Below are 20791 nucleotides of genomic sequence, written 5' to 3'. Positions count from 1 at the left end.
ATTATTACCATCATTTGGTTCCATAATTTGAATTTAAAACGTCAAAATTCAACTGGATGTTGGATGTTGTGTGCTGGATACTGTGTTCGCGTGAAAGTTGAGAAGGTCTTTTATAAATAATTTGATTCCAAAGCACACGGACGCCTGGATTATAAGCATAGAAAAATAAAAATCCAAGGACACGGAAGTCATTCAATGGCCAAGTGAAAATAATAGGCAATTTTTGACTGCCCTTATAAAAGAAAATATGGGTCTTAAAAAAGTTCTTTATTTTACTATTTTTTATGTTGCCCATCTAATATCATGTAATTACTTTTTATTCAGGAGTTAAAGATTATAAAGAAGGCGTTGTAAACTAAATGAGTATAAAATTTTGAAATCCTAACAAATCAAGTAAAAAATATGAAAAAAGGGCTAGAAAATCACACAGGGCTAGAAAATTCACAGTAATAAGTTTTCTTATCCTATTTACAGCGCTACCTATAGTTACTTTCCATTCCCAATGTAGCTTCTTAAGCTTATTAATTTTTCCTTTTTCAAGTCAACGTGTTGCAACAGGTTAACATTATAAGCACAATTTAATGTATATAATTCCTTCAAATGACATTTTAAAAGTTTCTAAATTCCTAGAACGGCCAAACTTTAGAACGTTTATTTGGCATTTTGGCATGTATGACATTAATTACTGAATAGTGTTTGTGAATGGCAACAGCATAAGATAAATATGGCATTTAATATTCTCTTCGGTTTCCCAGGTTAAAACTAGGAAGCAATGTGAGCTATTAAAGAAGCAAAAAAAATTATGATACATAGGATGTTTGTTCGTTAACGAAGACGACTATCGGCGACACCGGTAGGTCAAGTTTAACGAGATATTTATGGATGACGGGGTGAAGAGATTCGACAGCTCTTTTAAATTTTCTTAGCGATGTCTAGTTGGTAAGAGTAATATTTACATTGTACTGTAAACATTTTGAATCTAATCTGATACGCATATGCAATCTTTTGAACTTTTTGATATTCTGAGACTGTTTTCCGTTAATTTTGGCGTGATTCCGATGCAATACTTTACTAAAACTGCGAAAAAGTTTTACTTAATGGAATATTTTCTTGTAAATTTTGGACTTTCTATGAATATTTCACTGTTGTACATTTTTCATATAATCTGATGAATCATTTTTCGTCACATAGCTTACTTGAATTCATCAAATTGTGAACGTACTTTTTGGTGAATTTTAAAGTTAATATGATCTACTATAGACGATAATTTCCTTAACCCGAATGCAACATTCTTTTGGTGTTTGTAAACATATGTGTCACTGTCTCATTAGGCGCAAAAGTATTTTTAATAGTTCATTGAACCACAAAATTGAATTTATTTAAGATTAATTTTGGTATTTTCTTCTGAGTTTGTCATCAGTAACATATTTTCCTAATTGTTTAAGTGAAAATTATACATTTCCCTTGATAGTTTATTACTTCTAAATTCAGTGTGAGATTCACAAAGCTGTATAGCAGTGACATCTCTTTTGTTTAGGATGTATTTTGTCCCATAAAGCCTCTCGCAAAACTCTTTATGCAAATTCAGTTTGCATCAGATTTTTGCCAAACTTGTCACAAAGGTTGTTTGATGCTCTGATTAAGTTTTTTTCATCCTAATTGAAGGAGGAGGGGGAAGGGTGGGGTAAGCAGCACCGAGGGTGGTTTTTGCAAGATAATCCGCAAAATGGAATAATAAAAGGGAATCTTTACACTCTCTTTGAAGTGAAAACTTCTTTAGGTGTGTTGAGCACTTTCAGGGTAGGAAAAAAACATCCATTTAACGACACCCAAAAAGCCCTCACCTTATACCAACACTGGAATACAGCGCGTGCGAAGTTTTTCTTCGCTCCTTTGTACGATTTTTTCGTTCAGATTACGAGGCCCAGTCGCACGATTGGCAGCCTATCAGTCTCAATAATCAAACAAACTGCTCATCGTGCGTTCGGTACTCACCCTCATATAATATTTCTGAAATGAAAACTTCTTTTGGCACTGGCATGGGTGACCATATGCAAAATTCTAAGGGGGGAGGGACTCGGATATTTTAACCATGGTTTATAGCATAATATTTTCCCCATGAAAACCAATTTCAGGACAGATTAAAGTCATTAAAATTGGACATGTTTTTAATTACTTATTCATTAATGGCTGGAGAAGAAATATTTTTGCAAAGAAAAAAGTACTAAAAACAAGGAAGTTCTCATTTCTAGGGGGGGGGACTCTAGCTCACCCTGGCCCCCCTATATGGCACTGGGTATTTTTTGAGATGAGAAAAAACAATATTTCTGATATTGGTGAGACATTGTGTTTACCGTTGCCACTCTGAAAATGGACAGATAATGGTTATGGTTGCGGTTTTATTTCAACGGATAAGTCTTCAAGCACAATACGAGAATTTCAGAATGGAAATTTATTTATTTATTCTAAAGATGCTTTTGCATTACTTCAAGATAAACGTGGGCAGAGCTTCGATGATTTGCCAATGAGCTTGAGAGGGGATTTCAACATCAATTTTGCAGATGTTAAAAATATAACATCAGTTGAATTTTTTAATGGAGAATTTAATTTAACGGTGTTCGATGATTTCAATATAAACACAATGAGATATAAAAGTGCAATTGATGCAATCTTCAAAAGACATTTAAACAGATTTAAATCAAAGTTTTTTATTTCCTATTTTGGTTACCACAAACCTGTAGTATCAATTTTGGATTATAATAATGATGATGATCTTCATCGTCAGGGCCAGATTAGCCATAGAGCAGAAGTAGCAAATGCTATGGGCCCAACGCCATTAGAAAAAAAATCCTTTCCCATTTACACTTCTCTCTCCCTCTCGTCATTTAGATCTCGCTTTCCACAGAAAAAATCAATGTTCAGGTAAAAATTTAAAATCTTATTTTTTCATTAAGCGTAAATTTGTAATGTATATGGGATAATATCTTGATCATTTCCATCTGTGTAGAGGGAGGGGGGAATTCTTTTTGCATCTTTTGGAGATGGTAAGAACCTTCAAACTGACAATTGAAAATAGTCACTTCCTTAACTAACTCCATGTGTGTGTCCTTTTTTACCTATCTAAGCATCGGAGACTAAAAACTTGGACTACTTTTTGAACGTAGTTTTGTCAATTAGATTTTGGCAAGAACTACTTTACCCTTTCACATGGGCGGATTTATGGGGGGCAGAGGGGGGCAATGCCCCCACCCCCAGTTTTGGGAGGACTTTATATAGTAACAGCACATCTTTCAAAAATTTAAAAGAAATCATTATTTTTTTGTTTTTGAATAGTTCAGAAGAGAATGGTGGATTTATAGGAGGGGGGGGGGCAAAGGGTGCAATGCCCCCCGCCAGTTTTGAGAGGAGTTCATATAGTAACAACTTATCTTCCAAAATCTTATAACAAAAAAAAAATCATGATTTTTTCTTTTTTGAATAGTTCAATGAAAATGAAGAGAATAGCGAATGTCCTTTTCTGAAAGGAGAAAAGAAAAAGAAAAAAAAACGAACATTAAATACAAATAGTACAGCTGTCACTGGGGTACTGAAAATTGGTCTAAATTCACTATTTTGGACTGAAAACCATTTGGGCTAGTACATAAATGAAAATATAGACTAAACGAGCTATGCATTCAGCTGCAACACTTATAATAAGTGACGTTTGGGACCCTCCCTCCCCCCTCCCCAATTTGCGCTAACAGAACGATCTACTCGTTACGATTTATTTTCTCTCTTTTCAGAATGCTTATTTCCAATTTACGTGATTTCAAAAACTAGATGTTTTGGGTTGTTACAGACGAAAGATTTTGAAGAACCTTCTGGTATCACACGTTCAAATGAAATTGGCTGATTTGAAATGTATGCTATTGCAAAAAAAGTACATAGCTAAAAGGTTTTTGTACGGAAAAATACTATCAAATGTAACAGTTAACACCATACTCCACGAATGTATGTAACAATGAAACAAAAAACTAGAAAAATTGTCCAACCATTGAACAAACAGAACATAAAATCATTGTAAACAATGCGTTAACTTTTTAGGGGAAAAAATTAAGAATCTCAATTTCTAGCAGTTCAAAACTAAATTTCTAATTTTCCAGAATCATACATTGTAAGGAAAACGTCTGAATAAAAGAAAAAGTGAGGGAAATATATTTCCGGCACGAAAGCTTTGCACAATTCTTGTAAGATTGCATTATTACCTGATGAAATGTTTTTCTAACTGTGTTTTCTTTATTTTTTAAAGGAAAAAATTGTATATATGAAACTAATAGTTAGGACTGTACTTCATGCGCTTGGAAAATTTTCGGCTTGTCTTTTTGTTTTTTTTTTGAGAAAGAAAAGTAAATACTATTGCAAACTGAATAAATTTCAATTATCTGAGCGTTCTGATTAATTGAATCTTTTTACTTAGAGAGAAAATAACATTTTCCTTACTTTCTAAAGACTGTTTAAAAATTAAGGTAAGTCATAATCATCTAAGTCTAAATGAGACAGTTATTGTTATTATTGAAATCTGAGTAAATCAGTCATCAAAAGTTTTGGAAAAATTTGCTGAAATTTGTTAAAAACCGATAAAAACCTTACACAGATCGGTAAAATCGTAAAAATCCTTTAACTGTAAAAACTGACGAATTTTCGTTAAAATTACAAAAAATCAAACAAAAGTCTGCAGGTAAGAGTGAATTACATGCAGAACCGGATTTGCCTATAAGATAAACAAGCTATAGCTTATGGCCCCTGCTTTGAAGTGGACCCCTAACTCTCAAAAAATTGTGATTTGTTCAATTGTTCCTTAAAAAAATGGAAAGTGCTTGAAAAACTAATTTCATTTTCAAGTACTTGAAAACCTTGAATATTTGGAAACGTGTGGCTACAAACCTTAAATTTTAAAATTTGTAACAAATTGTAAAGGAAGGAATGCCAAAATGTGCCAAATTCAGCTCCTTGCTACATCTTGCATCAAAAATGTAAAAATCATGGTTCTCGCGTTTGTAACATATGACTTGAAATAAATTTTTTTGTGACTCACATGCTTCATATCTTGCTATTTATTTAATCCCAAATGCAAAATTTTGGAAATTCTTTTGTATTGATTGCTTTTATCTTACTTTTACTGCATATTGTTAATCTGTTTAGCCCGGGAAAAAATGATACACTACCCCTATTCCTTTTCGTTTTCTGCACTATTTATAATTTTAAAAAAAAAAGTTGTAATGAGAAATTAAAGTTTATTTTTTCTTTTAAACTTAAAATAGCCGTTTCTTACAAAGTTTGAACAATACTGTACAACTGTATAATCTACTACTAAATTTCAGAGACTGGAAAGTACAAAATTTTAAAGTATTAACTTGCATCACAAAGCCCTTTTAAAGCGTAAAACTTTAAAAAAAATTATTTGCCTATTATTTCCAGTTAATCCTCATAAGACTTCAAAATGCAGAATTTTATATCCAATTTATATAATTTCCTCCTGTGACCCCCGGGCCCCCTAAAATTGGAGATATTCTATATCCCACTTAAAAGGGAGCCCTGCGTCACTCCCTTAATACCAGCCCCCTCTCTTTTAAGGTCAATTCAAAAAGAACAGCATGATTACACCCAGTAATGAAAACGACACATAAAAAAGTAAAGAATGGTCTTATGCATCACAGAAAACAGATAAAAACATGGGGGGGGGCAATTAAAAATGTTGCTTCAAAAAAAAAAGTCCTGCCCCCCCAAGGACTTAGTCCTAAATCCGCCTATGCCCTTTCATGATAAAGGCTCCTTCTGGATTTACTTAGCAATTTGGCACATTAATACTTGATCTCTTGAGAATATTCACTTGCGACTAAAATGCGGTTTTGTGCTTCTAAAGTCAATCTGGGGCCTGGTGCAACTGTAACAACGATCAAGAAAAAAAAAGCTTTTATTTCATCAAATGCTGGGCGATTTTACTTTCGCACGTACCAGCAATAGTCAAACTGCAGTTCAACAAAAGGTGCAGCTATAAATTTGATAAATGGCAAATTAAAAAATAAAATGTGTATATCTATCAATATATATATATATTATATATATATTATATATATATATATATATATATATATATATATATATATATATATATATATATATATATATACACACATACAGTTGACTCACGCTACAACGCAATTTGACTTACGCGAAACGGCTATAACGCGAGTTTTTCTCGAAAAACGAATTTTAGAGCTAACTTGAAATTCTCGCCCGGTACATGAAAGTTTTCGCTAAGGAATCACTACGCGTATTATCATCTTCAATACTGGCTACTAAATATCAGTTTCGTGATAGAATTTCCTCCCTTTAGCATCACTGAAGTGCAAATGTTCCCACACGGTACTAGTCAAATCATTGCTTTGATAGTGGATACAAATAACACTACTCCCTACTTCCACTCGCAATGCGAAAGTTAATTTGACATAGTAAACATTATTAAGCGTGCTGTGTCAGCTTAAGCTAGGGCAGAGAAAGTTCCTCAAAAGAAAAAGTGAAGAACCTCGATATGCAGAACAACATTGCTATCAATCGGATGAGTTTCTCTGTACCAACCATCGTCATCTTCAATTTTTTAGTTATATAGTAATTGTTATTACTTTATGAACTGCAGAGTAGTGTAATAGTATGACATTTCCTAGTTATAATAATTATTGCATACTGTACATGCAGTATTGCACTTTGTCTCTCCCTCCTATTGATCATCCATTTTGTACATCATAACAGTAGTTCATATTGAATAACATAGGTTTTTTTATTTAGATGCAGCATAAGTTCAGTTCTTTATGTGAAAAACATTGTTCAAGTCGCGCCAGAAGTTTTTAATAGTTGAAGGTAAAAAACAAAATTAGAACAAAAATTTATCAAGAGATTCAGGAGTGACAGTATTTAAAACTAAATAAAGTGGGAAATGTGTTCCTGCAAAAATTTATAATGTTTTAAAAATTCTACTAAAGACAGTCATTTTTATCTTACACAAATGAAAAGTTAAGGTGGAAATTGAAAATATCTTTAAGTATGGAAATCCTTAGCAATTAAATGTTTCTGAAACAAGTGGGGCAGAGTTTCCTGCAGTATTTGAACTGAAAATAAATCAAATATGGCGTAGCAAGAAGGGAGTCCTCAAACCTAATCCATTGCTTTTGCATCAGAAAATTTCAGGGAGCAAATCGTCGAACATATTCTAAACCCGGCTGAGATTGCTTAACTTCAATTGCAAAAAAGTTCTATGAGCGAAATCTCGAGCCCGATTCCTCCCTATAACTTCTACTAAGATAGCCTACAACTGCGTATTTCAGACGATAATTTCGAAAAAATTCTGTGGGAGGTACCCCTTTCCGTCCAACATTGTTGACGATGGTCTGAAATTTATTCTTATGACTTCAACTTAAAAAAATTTCCTAATTGCTGGAGAGAGTCCCTGAACGCCATTTCATACCAAATTCTAACCAGCCTACAATCACGTTTTCAGCACTTAAAGTTCTAAAAATCTCCAGGGGAAGGGTTTTGCACTCCCTCTGCTCCAAAAGCACCAAAAATCATATAGAATTGAACTTTTAGAGTCTAAAATTGCAAAGAATTTTGGTTTAAGATTGCATTTTTAAAATTATAAATTCTGAAACTTTCCGGAATGAGCTCCTTGAACCCTCCCCCTCTCCTTCTTTCCACTAACATCATTGAAGATCATCTTCATGACACCCTGAAATCCCCCGCACCTTTCGTTTTCACAGTTTATCTGTTTTAGATATCGGGGAGTTACCCAGACAAATGGAATTTCAGGGACAGTTAAGCACCGACCCTAAGAAGATCATCTACAATTTCCCTTAGGACTTCAATTTTGAAAAATTGCTTGGGGATAGTTGCTGCTAACCCGATGACTTCGTCCAACATAGGCTTGCCAGACATCCCGGTCGACCGGCACAGCCCGGTTTAAAACAAAATCCCGGTGTCTCGGCCAGTTTGCTTCATCTCCTGGGGTCCTGGGCGAAGGTAAATTGGATTACAGATGACCAAAAAAGGTGAAAAATAATTTACTGGGAAGGATTATCTTGGATAATTTACTTTGTCATTTGTAACATTGACATGAAAAATTAGTATTGGATTAGCTTGTGAGGATTTTTACAAGATAAAACCAAAAAAGACTTTCTAAAAAAAGTCCTTACTAATATAAATTATATGTAAATATTGTTCAATTTTTTACTCCTCATTCAAAGTGATTCTTCTTACTAAACTTGCTTGTGTCATTTCTTTTCCCTCTTGTTTTAGGTTCATAATTAGTAACCATTTACTCATATAGCATTGAGAAGGATTTGTCCTGTAAAATACTCTAAAAGCCAGTCAGGGATGTGTACCCTTATGAACACTCCTGACGCTGGGAGGTGGGGTATGGTATTCCAATTTCCCGGTTCAACATTTCCGAAATCTGGCAAGCCTACAGCCTAACCTTTCCTAAAATGAGATAGAAACAAGTTTTTTGACTTTAGTTTCGTAAAAACTTCAAATTATAGGCCTCCAACCTCCTCTCCCCCTAATGTCATCAGAGGTCATTAGAATTGTTTTTAGAACTGAAATAAAATTTCTTGGAGGAACCCCCTTTCAATCGTCAAAAATTTCGTTTTTGGAACTAAAAAGCTCCAAAAACACTTAGTTTCAGTGAGATGAGGGACAATACTAAGGGGTTCATAACCCTCTAAAATTATATCCATATGTATGTATGTATGCATTATAAGTGGCCATGAAGAAGTTCATTTATCATACAAAAACAAGGGCCCCTAGGTAATATTTGTTACAGGCTCGCTCTGGCTTAATCCGGCACTGATGATCATGGCATAAAATAATAATGATATTGAATATGAATAATATATGGATGGCCTCAATTGCCAAATCGATTAACTCCACTTTTTTAAAAAATCATCATTTCTGCTTTAATAGTGCTTTATCAATACTTAGCATGTGAATTCATATTAAAGTTTTGGTTTAGTACACATTTCTGACAATTTGATTGCAGAAAATGTAACACGAGGGCCTATTTACTCCTATGGATAACACCATCTTCTTCTTAAAACTATTCTCTACTTATTGTTTTATGGAGTTAGTCGATTTAGCAAATGAAGCCTCCATATATGAATTTGAAAAAATTAAAAAATTGGAATTTCTTTGTTTAACTCATATTTTTTAAATTTAAATCTATTTTTTTTTTTTTTTTGAAATGAACCCCAAATTATCTAGCAGGGCTCAAAATTTGAATTTCGCGGCATGCTGTTCAATCTCACGGCATATTGGCTTCTCCGCCAAATCAGCTAAAGAGAGTTAATGCAGTCATTTGATTGCGTGTTAAGTTCAGTATGTGTATTGTTTGTTATTTTTATGCATGGAAAACTGAATTAACATAAACTAAGAATTTATTTTCTAATATTTCTTACATTTGCATCACTATTTACTTAGTAAACGAACAAAAATAGATAAACCAAATTGATGCTTGCATTGCTTATAAACGTTAAAAGTAAATTGTAGCTGATGTTTTGAATCTAAAAGTTATTAAACTTCAATTTTTGAAATTACAATTAGTTTAAAATTTTTATTTAATTTGGACCTGATTGTTGAACAGGAGTCACTTGAAAAACTTATATTTGAGGTACACCATGCAACGCCAGGCAATGCTGGGCTATTTTGATATGGTAACTTAAAGGGAGATAGATAAGGGCAGCAGTTTCAAGTTTTTGCCAAAACACAGAAAATTCGCATTGATTTGGGATTTAATTTTTTTTTTTTTTTTTTTTTTGATAATTTTTAAAGTTTTTAAGTATTTTGAATTATAATATTTAAAACAAATAATAAATTAATTTTGATCACATACAGGCAATGATTTGAAAATTAAGCAGTAAAACAGTTGTTTTAGTATGAATTAGAGATGCACCGAATACCATATTTTGCTGAGTACTGAACATTTAGTTAAACTTTTTTAACTGTAATATTTATTTATTTTATGCCAATTTAATATAGAAAAGATTTTTCTATTCTTGGTCTGTTGTGCAATGTAAATGCATTTCCATTTATCTCCTAAATGTATCTACATTGAGTATTATTCTTATGTAGTTTAAAATAAATAAAGAATGAAAAAACTCATCCTAAAAGCAAAAGCAAATATAGTAATTGTGTAAGGAACCATTCATTAATTATGTAAGGATTCTAAGGGGGAGGGGGTTGGAAAAATTCTCTTCACATTCTTACTTTGGGGGGAGGGGATGTCAAACACATTCTTACATAAGATTTTCCAAGTCCATATCGGTCAAGTGGTTTGGCGGGGACCATATGTCATTTGCGTCTGGAAGGTAAAAAATGTAGGCTGAGTTGTTTTTTAATTGTTTTCCAAATAATGAATGGTGTAAAATATTATGAAAGAATTGCACTAATGTTTTATTTTTAATTAGTATCGCATCATATCGAAAAAACATTCAGTCTAGGTTCCAACTCGGTAAATATTTCTAATCAGTATCTATGTTATGTGCTAGGGAATATAGGAATTTCTATGTTGTGATGGATCACCAACCTTACATTGTTAGGTAGTGATGCATCACAAAGTTATATATATATATATATATATATATATATATCAGATATAAAATTTCAAATAGTAAACAAATTATAAATAATTAATGATGATAAAAAGGAAAATTGCAAACAGCTATTAAATAGGAAAAGATAAAGTATGAATCCAGAGCTCATCAGCCATGGAGGATTCATTAATTATGGTTAAAAGACCAAAAATTTAAATAAGAACTAATAGAGAATGTTTAAGCTCCAGTACATGCAATATAGAGTAACATTGGGCAAAAGCACCACTTGCTAAACGAAAAACAATAAACTAGAGCTCAAACCTAAAACTAAAAGCAGGGGGTTTCGCCTCAACTAATTAGGAAAACAAGTTCCGATAATTAGCCATCCACGGGACAGTACCTGCCTATAACAAAATTATCTTACCTTGAAATCCATATAAAAGAGCCAATTCCATTGTTCAAGCTGATAAAAATCCTTTCCAGTTGTCAACGTAAAAATAAAATAAAAATAAAATCAATCCAGAGACATACCAGTCACCTGTTTCCCACGTGTAAAATTCATCCACCCCAGTGATTCATAAAAAATGGTTTGTCACGGTTGTATCATACATTTACACAGTTAAACAGTTTCAAAAGAAGCAAATGCTCATCGAAGGCTATACTTAAGCAAATGTTTTCAACCAGATTTTTAGGGAAGTTATTATTAAAAAGTATGCATTTGAATACTGAAATTTCTTGATTAAATGCAGAAATGGTATTGCAAAATCTTTTTATTCTGAAAGCTTGTGAAACAATGATGCCAATAAAAACCTTTTTACTTAAGCAGGAGGAAAAATCTTGTAAGCTGTTAATGTTAAAATATGTGAGTAAATGGAAGCAAAGTCTTGCATATATTCCATTCAAAAGCTTACATTTTCTTGCAATAAAAAAATTCTTAATTTGTAGCTCTAAAACCGTACAAAATGGTAGCAAATTTTAAAAAATGGTCACCGAACTCTTTAAAAAAAGGCATAAATTGCCATTTTTGTCGAAATCCTAACTAATAAGTGGCAAAAAAAAAAAAAAAAAATAATAATAAATAAATAATGCATTGGAAGCGTTTAACTATACCTAAAATACTTTCTAACTCTTGAAAATGAGCATCCGTAAAACTTTTCCGTGCTCTGCACACCACTATCTCTTCCTGTTAAAATTTAGCTAATTTAATTAAACATGCACAAAATTTAGTATGATGTAAAAATATGAGTGCTAAGTGCCAATTAGATAATACATTGAATATTTAAATTAACTGATAAAATCACCAAAATTTTTAGAAAATTTTAAAATTGAAAAAAAATTCAGAATTTAAGTAACTCGCCAAGGGTGCCCATATAGGGGGCAAGGGGGATTCGAGCCCCCCACTTAAAAATTAGAACTTCCTTTCTTTTGGTACTAGCAAAAGTCTTTGCAAAAATGTTAAAACATTTCTTTTCCAGCCGTTAATGAATAAGTTATTAAAAATGTCAAATTTTTACGACTCTAATCTGTCCTGAAATCGGTTTCCATGTGGAAAATATCCTGCTAAACCATGGTTAAAATATTTGAGCCCCCCCCCCTTACAATTTTGCATATGGGCGCCCATGTAACTCGCCATTATTCCTGACATTTGCCATAACTTTGCAATTTAAATTCTGTAATTTTGATGTACTTCCAAAACATCTTTGATCAATTTGCAGAAAAAAACAGGAATAATGCAATGCCATGGAAAATGGATAAAGCTTGATTAATTTGGGTACAACTGATTTGAAATTCCCGAGAGGACATGACAAAACGTTGATCGTACAAGACCTTTGCTACGGAATATGAGCTATGGGAAAAGTTGAAAACAATGGTAAGCCTAAAATTAGAGATCCATGCGGTAGAATCACACCGCAAACTTAAACGAGAGAAGTTGAGAGAGGCGGATACAATCAGTTTTCAAAATATGCAAAAAATCAGGACTAACGCAAGTTAAAAGTTGGCACGTATATATCAAATTGCCAAATTTTTAGTGGACAAGAGAATTTGGGAAAAGGTCATATGAGAAGATTATAGGTCATGAAAGGCGAAACATTAGCAAATGGTTGCCACATTAGCGACTTCAATGAAAATAAGTCGGTAAAACGTGAAAATTGGTCCCATTTGATGACTGGCAACCACGAGTTTTGAGCTCAACTAGAGAGCTAAAAAGTGTGTTGGTGTTGCAAAAGAAAACATTTAGTAGTTTTTCAATTTTTTAATGCATTTTTTAAAAATGTTTTAATAGTATTTATGTGTGACCTTTCCTTTTTTTCGTTCCAGCTTGTCAGAAATTGAAGATGCAAAGCCACGGAAAATGGATCTGTCTCGCAACCGTGGCATCTCAATTACAGCATCCAGTGATGTTTGTATTGGCGAAAAACCTCCCTACAAAAATCCACATCATACTCAAAAGGCATTTGAAGTTATGAATATTTTAAGAAAGTAAGAAGATTTAGTAAAGCTTTTATTTTACAATGAAATAAAAAAAATTTGATATCATTTTTTACGTATGTGGTTGCATCAGGATATTTTTAAAAATGATAATATTGTAGTAATTTTGTAATTTTAAAAACTTTACCAAAATAGATTGTATGTGTGTGTGTTTTTTTTTTTTATGATTTGGTAATGCTGTAAAGCAAGGCCGTAGCCAGCGGGAGGGGAGGGTCAGGACCCTTTCCCCCTTTCTTTCTCAACATTACATTCTTTTGAAAAACCGCCAAAAATTTTGTTTTTCGGACTTCTACTCGGAAAAATTCAAAGTATCCCCCCATCCCTTCCCAATATCTCCAAAGATCGTCTAAACTTTTGTTTTTAGAGCTTCAATTCTGGAAAAAATTCTGGGGGAGCGCCCCCTGAAAATTACCAGAGAAGGAACCCTAAATCTCTCCTTTGACCAATATTACTGAAGATCTTCTAAAACCTTTGTTTTAAAAGCTAACTTCAAAAATGTTTCAAGGGAATGTCTCCCTCCTCTAAATTTAGTTTTCAGGGCTTGAATTTTGAAAAGCTTCCAGAAGATAACTTCCGAAAGCTCCTCCCCCTAACGAATTGAAAGTTACTAGTTTGAATTGAAAGTTACATTCCCCATTGAAAGTTACTAGCGCTGACTCCATGGGGATTCAGGGGGCTTGCCCCCCACCCCCCATAATTTGTTTGTGGGCATGTCTTTTTTTAGAGGAGTGGCCAGGGCTTTACTTGAAGAAGAGTTTCTTTTTGCTTCAGAGTGCCAATGAGAATTGTTAAGTTTTTAGGAATTTGTAGGCATTTATGAAATTTTATATATTAAGGCAAATACTCTATTTAATTTACTGAAAGATGTTCTTGTAGACTTGTCTTTTCTGGATATAAGAGGACTGCTTAGAGTATCTAGCATCAAATTTGGGGGAGGGGGGAGTTTACCGGACTTCAAAAGTTGGACTAACGGCTTCCAAGCAATATATATCCACTGCACGGCTCTCCACAAAGTATAACTGTAAAAATGTCCCTTGAGACAAGGGACAAGGTCTAATTAAACCAAAAATATTTGTGTACCAGTTCTTAGATTGTAAGAATTAAGGCTTTCATGGCTGGTGTCAATAATGTTGTAACATTCCTGGTTAGCTGACACTCAAGTTTCAGCCAACCAGAAACAAGGACGAACGTTCATCAGCCAATCCTGACCCAGAACAAAGGGATAGACAATTGCCGCATAAATAGTGACAACACTTTGGTATCTGCATCAGTTGCAAGAAAGTCGCTTCCCTGCAAGCTAACACTGAAGATGGCCGCCGCAGATGTGGCCAAAATTTTTGGAGTAACAACTCTCAGATCATGGCACAACAGCTTGAAATCTTGCAACATTGTTAAAATCTTAGATTCCTACAGTGGTGGACAAAATTATAGACTCATTTTTTTTTTCTTTTGTTTCAATTATAACATGACTCAGTTTAAATTATTTTCATTGAAGTTAAGATGAATAGTTGAAGAAATAGTTCTAAAATCAGTACATCTTATCACCTAAATTAAAAAATTCATGAAATTAGAAAATTTGCAAATTTAATATTTTATCATTACGTGAAACCTGGACAAAAGTATAAACTCAAAAGTAAAAAATCCAGGATTACAAGAAAGTTTTGTTCGAAAATGTTAATTTAACGCCATAGAATGAATAAATGTTGCCATCAGTGATTGCTAAAAGTTTTATTTTTGGAAATTAATGAGAAACATATAAATGCACCGCTGGACAAAATTATAAACTCATTTTTTTTTAAATTCTCTGTAATGGTTTGGGCTGGTTTCTCTCAACATGGTAAAGCAGGATTGGCTTTTCTCAATGGAAGACAGAACGCTGAAGATTACCAATTAATACTGGACGATCATCTCTTAACTTTTGCGCATCTGATTCCTAGAAGTAACTGGTTATTTCAGCAAGATACCGCGAGTGTACACACAACGAAAAGTACAAAAGAATGGTTCAAGCTCTGGGATATCAAAGTTATCAAATGGCCAGCTCGTAGTCCGGATCTCAATCCGATTGAAAATCTTTGTTAGACCATGTTTCGCAAAGTTTATCATGATGGGCACCAGTACCAAACCGCAGAGGAATTAAAAGGGCAATACTTTCAGTATAGAACCACATGCCACTGCAGCTGTTGGAAACTCTTGTGAAATCTATTCCCAGCCGCATATTCGAGGTAATTCAGAAAAATGGTGGCCCAACTCGTTTATAAAAGTTTGTAGTTTACACTGATGGCTAGATTTAAAGCAGTGTTAATTTATAAAACTTTTCAAAAATTGATTTTTTTTTTTTTTCAATTTATCCATGTTAATAGCAAAATTACATTTTCCTAAATCTTTGCTTTTGTTTTACTAAAGTAATTGCAAATGTAAATTAATTAAACTCAAAACAAAAATAATTAAAATTTTATCAGCTTATAATTGTGTCTATGCAGTATCGTAAGTTTGTAATTTTGTAATTCATATTGGTTAATTTTTGGATATTAACTGATTAAGTATTTGAATACAACTCTACCAAACTTCAGAGTTTCTTAGTTTTGGGTTGATACTTTTGTCCAGGTTTCATGTGTTATTAAGACAAAAAAGTTGAGAATTTTTTTTAATGAAATTATTTATTCTATAAAGTTTATGAGTTATACTGAATTTAGGACTATTTTAGTGATTATTACCTTTACTGGAACATTTTTTTTTTACTGAGTTAAATTATGATTGATAAAATGAAAAAAAAAATGAGTTTATAATTTTGTCCAGCGATTCATTTATATGTTTCTCATTAATTTCCAAAAACAAAACTTTTAGCAATCACTGATGGCAACATTTATTCATTCTATGGCGTTAAATTAACATTTTCGAACGAAACTTTCTCGTAATCCTGGATTTTTTACTTTTGAGTTTATACTTTTGTCCAGGTTTCACGTAATGATAAAATATTAAATTTGCAAATTTTCTAATTTCATGAATTTTTTAATTTAGGTGATAAGATGTACTAATTTTAGAACTATTTCTTCAACTATTCATCTTAACTTCAATGAAAATAATTTAAACTGAGTCATGTTATAATTGAAACAAAAGAAAAAAAAATTGAGTCTATAATTTTGTCCACCACTGTATAATCTTGAAAACGCCATGTCAGGTATTGCTGGTTCATGAAAACTCACACATAAGAAAATATGTAAAATAGCATTTTCAAGGTACAAAAAAAAGCCCCCCCCCCCCCCGGGGGTGAAGTTCGGCCCCCTCAAAAAGTTTTGCATGTTGGCGCCCCTGTTGAAAGTCAACCAAAATTACGTTTTTGGAGCTTCAGTTGGGAAAGATTGCCAGTCCCCTTAACCCAAAAATAATCTACAATCGTGTCTTGAAGATTTCAATTTCAAAAAACACCAGGGGATTGGCTCAGAATCTCTCTTTCCCTAACGCAAAGATCGTAAATTACAATTTAAAAAAATCCCAAAACCCTTCTCTCCATACCGTTGTACGTGATGATCAACAATTGAATTTTCAAGGATTCAACTTTTAAAAGGGACCGGAGGCGCGCATGAACCTCCCCCCCCCCCTTCACATTGCCAAAGGTTTTCTAAAATGGGTTTTTTAAACCTACAAATTAAAAAAAAATTCCAGAGCTGGTCCCTTGAAACTCCCCTCGATATCACAAAAAATCAACCCAAAATGCATTTTTAGAGCTATGATATTAAAAAAAAATTTGTTGGCAATTTCCTGAACCACCCTTTTACTAATATAATGAGAGATATATAGCAATTGCAAATTTACAATTGTTATTTTGTGGAATGGACGAGAAAGCTCTCTCAAACTTCTTCCCGTAATATTACCAAAGATCGTCAGAAAAGCATTTTCAAGAGTACAAAGCCTTGAAATTTCTGAGGGAGAAGCCCCTGTATTTAAGCCGCATGCGATATAAAAAAAAGAGGTCTTCAATTTCATACACCACTTTATTTTTTTGACCTCGGAATAGCCCTGAGAGGCGGATCATGCCGCAGGCAGCAACTTCTGACTAAGGACAGCAAGTCTAAGTGTTACGATAAAAACACTGTTGATCCAAAAGAGGGTTCTAACCGTTCGACAACCAAAGAGAGTTCCGCATCATCAAGTATAGACCTTATAACTTAAAAAAATTTCGGAGTTAGAGCAGCCACCTCCTCCTCTAAAATGGTAACATGTATCCCAAAATTTAGTTTTTAAAACTTCAAGAACAAAATTTTCCGTGGACAGTCCCAAATTCGTTTTTAAGTCTTTAGAAATTTGCGGGGGAGCTTCCGCAAACCAAACCTTTTCTCTCCTGTTATTACCAAATATAGCCTGAAATTAAGTCTTTAAAAAAATGTCGTGTCTAAAATGAGAAACCGAACTCAGTGTTAGTTTGATATGTATTTCAAAATATTAAAAATACTCTTATGTCTGTTCCTCGCTTCCTAAAGCTCATGTAAAGCATTTTGTGTTACACATTGCTATTTCCTGTCCAACTTGAGGGCCAATTAAAGGTCCTTTTGTTATTCGTATCTTCCTACAGTGCAACATTTATGACACCACAAATGAACCAACAAAACTTGTTCATGATTGAATTTTAGTTAAATGATCTTATAAAAATAGATTTAAATTATCTAAGAAAACATTTGCTCTCATTTTGACAAAAGAATTTTAACCCTACTTGGTAATTCGATAAAATTTCATATTTCAAAAGAAAAATTCTAAATAACAACCAATTTTCCTGCTTTACCCCCCACCCTCATTGGCATAAGCCTACCAATACACAATATGCTTCAAACATCATAGCAACAGCTTTACTTTTCTCGTCTTGTTGTTGACAAACTTTCTTCACGTTTACCCCTCCCCCCCCCCCCCAAAAGAAAAAGAAAAATCCTGGCTATGACCTTTGCTGTAAAGTCCCAGTTGTCCCTAGAATAGGGTAGCACAGTAACCGTGGATAATTTGCAAAGTAGGTGAAAAACGATACTAGTATATGAAATAGCTTTCACAAATTAACGACATTTGCATGCATTTAAACCATAACCAAGAACAATATCAGTGTGTGAAAAAGAATTGTGTAAACACTTAAAAAGCTCACTCATTTCTGCAAACAGATTAATTGAAATGGATCAAACTAGCTTTCCCAAAAATCTATAGGGAAGGGAAGGGGCTTTTTCAATCAAAACTGGTCTGATCACTTGTATAGCCATGTAAGTAGCGTAGATCTAATGCAATAAATAGTGTGCATCTAAAAACCAGGCTTCAACTGGTAATGTAGATCTGAAAATCAGGTTTCAACTAGCAGTGTTGGGCATTAATCAACTATTTTTTCAATTGCCTTGTTAATTGATTAAAAAAGTAATTGCAATTATATCAATTGCAATTAAATTAATTGCAATTAAACAATTAATTGCACTTTGCAATTAATTTAATTGGATTAATGTGCATTAATTGTTCCTCACAATTAAAATAATTGCAATTAAATTTTTAAATTGTTTTATGAAACAATTAAAACTAATAATTACCTTTATGTATCAAAAGGTACAGCGCAGGGTACAGAAAGTATTATTCAATTTCTTTTTTTTGTTCAGTGCTGATTGCTTGCTCGCCGCATGAACTAGTCTCATCTAGGCAAGCTTTTTCCACATGTAAATGTTTGTGTTTTAATTAAATGTTTTAAGTTTGTGTAAATCATTGTTTTAGTTTAACCCATAACAGGGGAGGTGAGAAAGAAGGACATAACAGGGGACGTGAGGTCTCAGAGACCACTTTGTTAAAAAAATTTTTTAATCATGTACATAATTGAAATACATTTTTTCACTTTCTCCCAGATGTTATTTAGACTTTTATTAGTAAAAAAATAGGAAAAAAAAAGGTTTTTGAATTTTTAATTGAAATATACCTTTTCTGAGGAAATTTCGCTGGAGCCATAAGATTTTTTGGGAAAAGTCATATGCTGCAGTAAATAATTTATTGCACGTAATAAAGTTACTGTTGAGCATTGATATTTTATTTGTTGCAAACATGGGTATTTAAATAGATAATAATATAGTACCAATCCAGCGTTCACGTCCCAGGTAGACCTGTCGCCTGCACAGTATATTATACAAAACCAGTAATTTTTTTGAAGAGTTAGTTTTAATTAAAAGTCACAAAACCATTGACAATTGTTGATTGTATCAAACTACAATTAACTAATTGTTAGCAATTAATTAATTGTTAATTGCAATTTTCCTCAATTGCAATTGTTAGTTGTTGTGGTAACATTTATCAATTAATCAATTGTTAATCTTTAATTGTTCATGCAATTGAAATTTGCCCAACTCTGTTAACTAGTAATGTAGAGTAAAAAATCAGTAAGTAGTGTAGAGATCTATAGATCTAAAAACCTGGTTTCAACTAATCAGGTTTTGGTGACCTTGGAAGGTTTGGTGCATTGTAAAGAAGGATGAAGAAAGAATCGGAAATATCCAAAAATAGATTTTGTACTTGTTCAGTTAAAAAGGGTCCATTAATATTATAAATTTTATCTACATTCAGTTAATCATCGCCATCAATTGTTAATCATTTTTTCGTTTTTTTTTTAATTGATAGACCAGGGATAATCAGCAGTTTACTGTACTCATTTTAGGGAGTAAAAATCTCTTTTACTGTGCTTTTTAATAAAGTAAAGAGTAAAGGTCTATGAAATTTATTAATGATTTTAATTTCTTTATTATAGGCAGAACCTTTTGTGCGATGTCACATTAATTGCAGATGGAGTTGAAATTGCTGCACATAAAATGGTGTTAGCATCATGTAGTCCATATTTTTATGCAATGTTTACAAGTTTCACAGAAAGCAAAGCTGAGAAAATTACTATTCAGGGTGTTGATGGCCAAGCATTACAACTTTTAGTAGATTATGTATATTCATCTGAAATACAAGTTACAGAAGAAAATGTTCAGGTAATTTTTGCTCTACAAAATATATGTTCATACATTAATTTATTTTTTAGTTGTTTATTCAGCTTGAAAACAACGTGCATAGCATTGAGATATAATTGAAAATGACTTAAAGTATATTATAGTACAATCAGTTACACTCTTAAACAGAAATTGGCTTCTTTTTTTTAATATAAAGTTAATGTTTTGGTTACATACTCTCATGGATACATAGAACAGATAATCAAAATTTTAACCTGATACTTATTGTTTTTTAAATGGAGGACGTGTATTTATGAATTATTACATTACCAATCATGGAGATAATCCAATTAATTTTAAATTTACCTGCTGTGTATTAGGATTTATTTTCACAGTAGAATCCACATTAAGTGTATTAAGTACATTAGTAAACGTTTTTACATTTATGTTTTTGTTTAGTAAGTTTTCTTTTGATAAATCAATTGTAGTTGTCAATCACCACTTCCCAGTGCAGAAACTTCTTTTTATCACATTTTTAATTTGAAAACAGTATACTTCGATACAAGAATAGTTTTTCAAGGTATCTAAAGCTTATTTTCATCCTTTGAGGCAATATGCAAATGAGACCAAAGTGTATCTAGCAACCAAACTTATTCATATGTGCGTCAAAATCTCACAAACAGATTTTAAGAAATTTTGATCTGGAGATAGAGAGACTGCAGCTGTACTGGATTGTATATATAGAGAAGT

General features: G+C 32.7%; 1 protein-coding gene across 1 annotated transcript in view; it reads left to right on the top strand.

Annotated features, from left to right (window-relative positions):
* Positions 1-725: 725 nt before the first annotated feature.
* Positions 726-20791, top strand: part of LOC129217025 (kelch-like protein 3) — a 45634-nt gene continuing 25568 nt past the window's right edge. Inside the window, exons 1-3 of the mRNA XM_054851259.1 lie at positions 726-939; positions 12939-13100; positions 19858-20083. Of these exons, the coding sequence (XP_054707234.1) occupies positions 929-939; positions 12939-13100; positions 19858-20083 (399 nt within the window). The 5' untranslated portion in view covers positions 726-928. The remainder of the gene's footprint in view (positions 940-12938; positions 13101-19857; positions 20084-20791) is intronic.

The sequence above is a fragment of the Uloborus diversus genome, chromosome 2 (assembly GCF_026930045.1).
Source record: "Uloborus diversus isolate 005 chromosome 2, Udiv.v.3.1, whole genome shotgun sequence".
NCBI classification, from domain to species: Eukaryota; Metazoa; Arthropoda; class Arachnida; order Araneae; family Uloboridae; genus Uloborus; species Uloborus diversus.
Note: the sequence above shows the minus strand (reverse complement) of the source record. Positions and strands in the feature narration are given on the sequence as shown.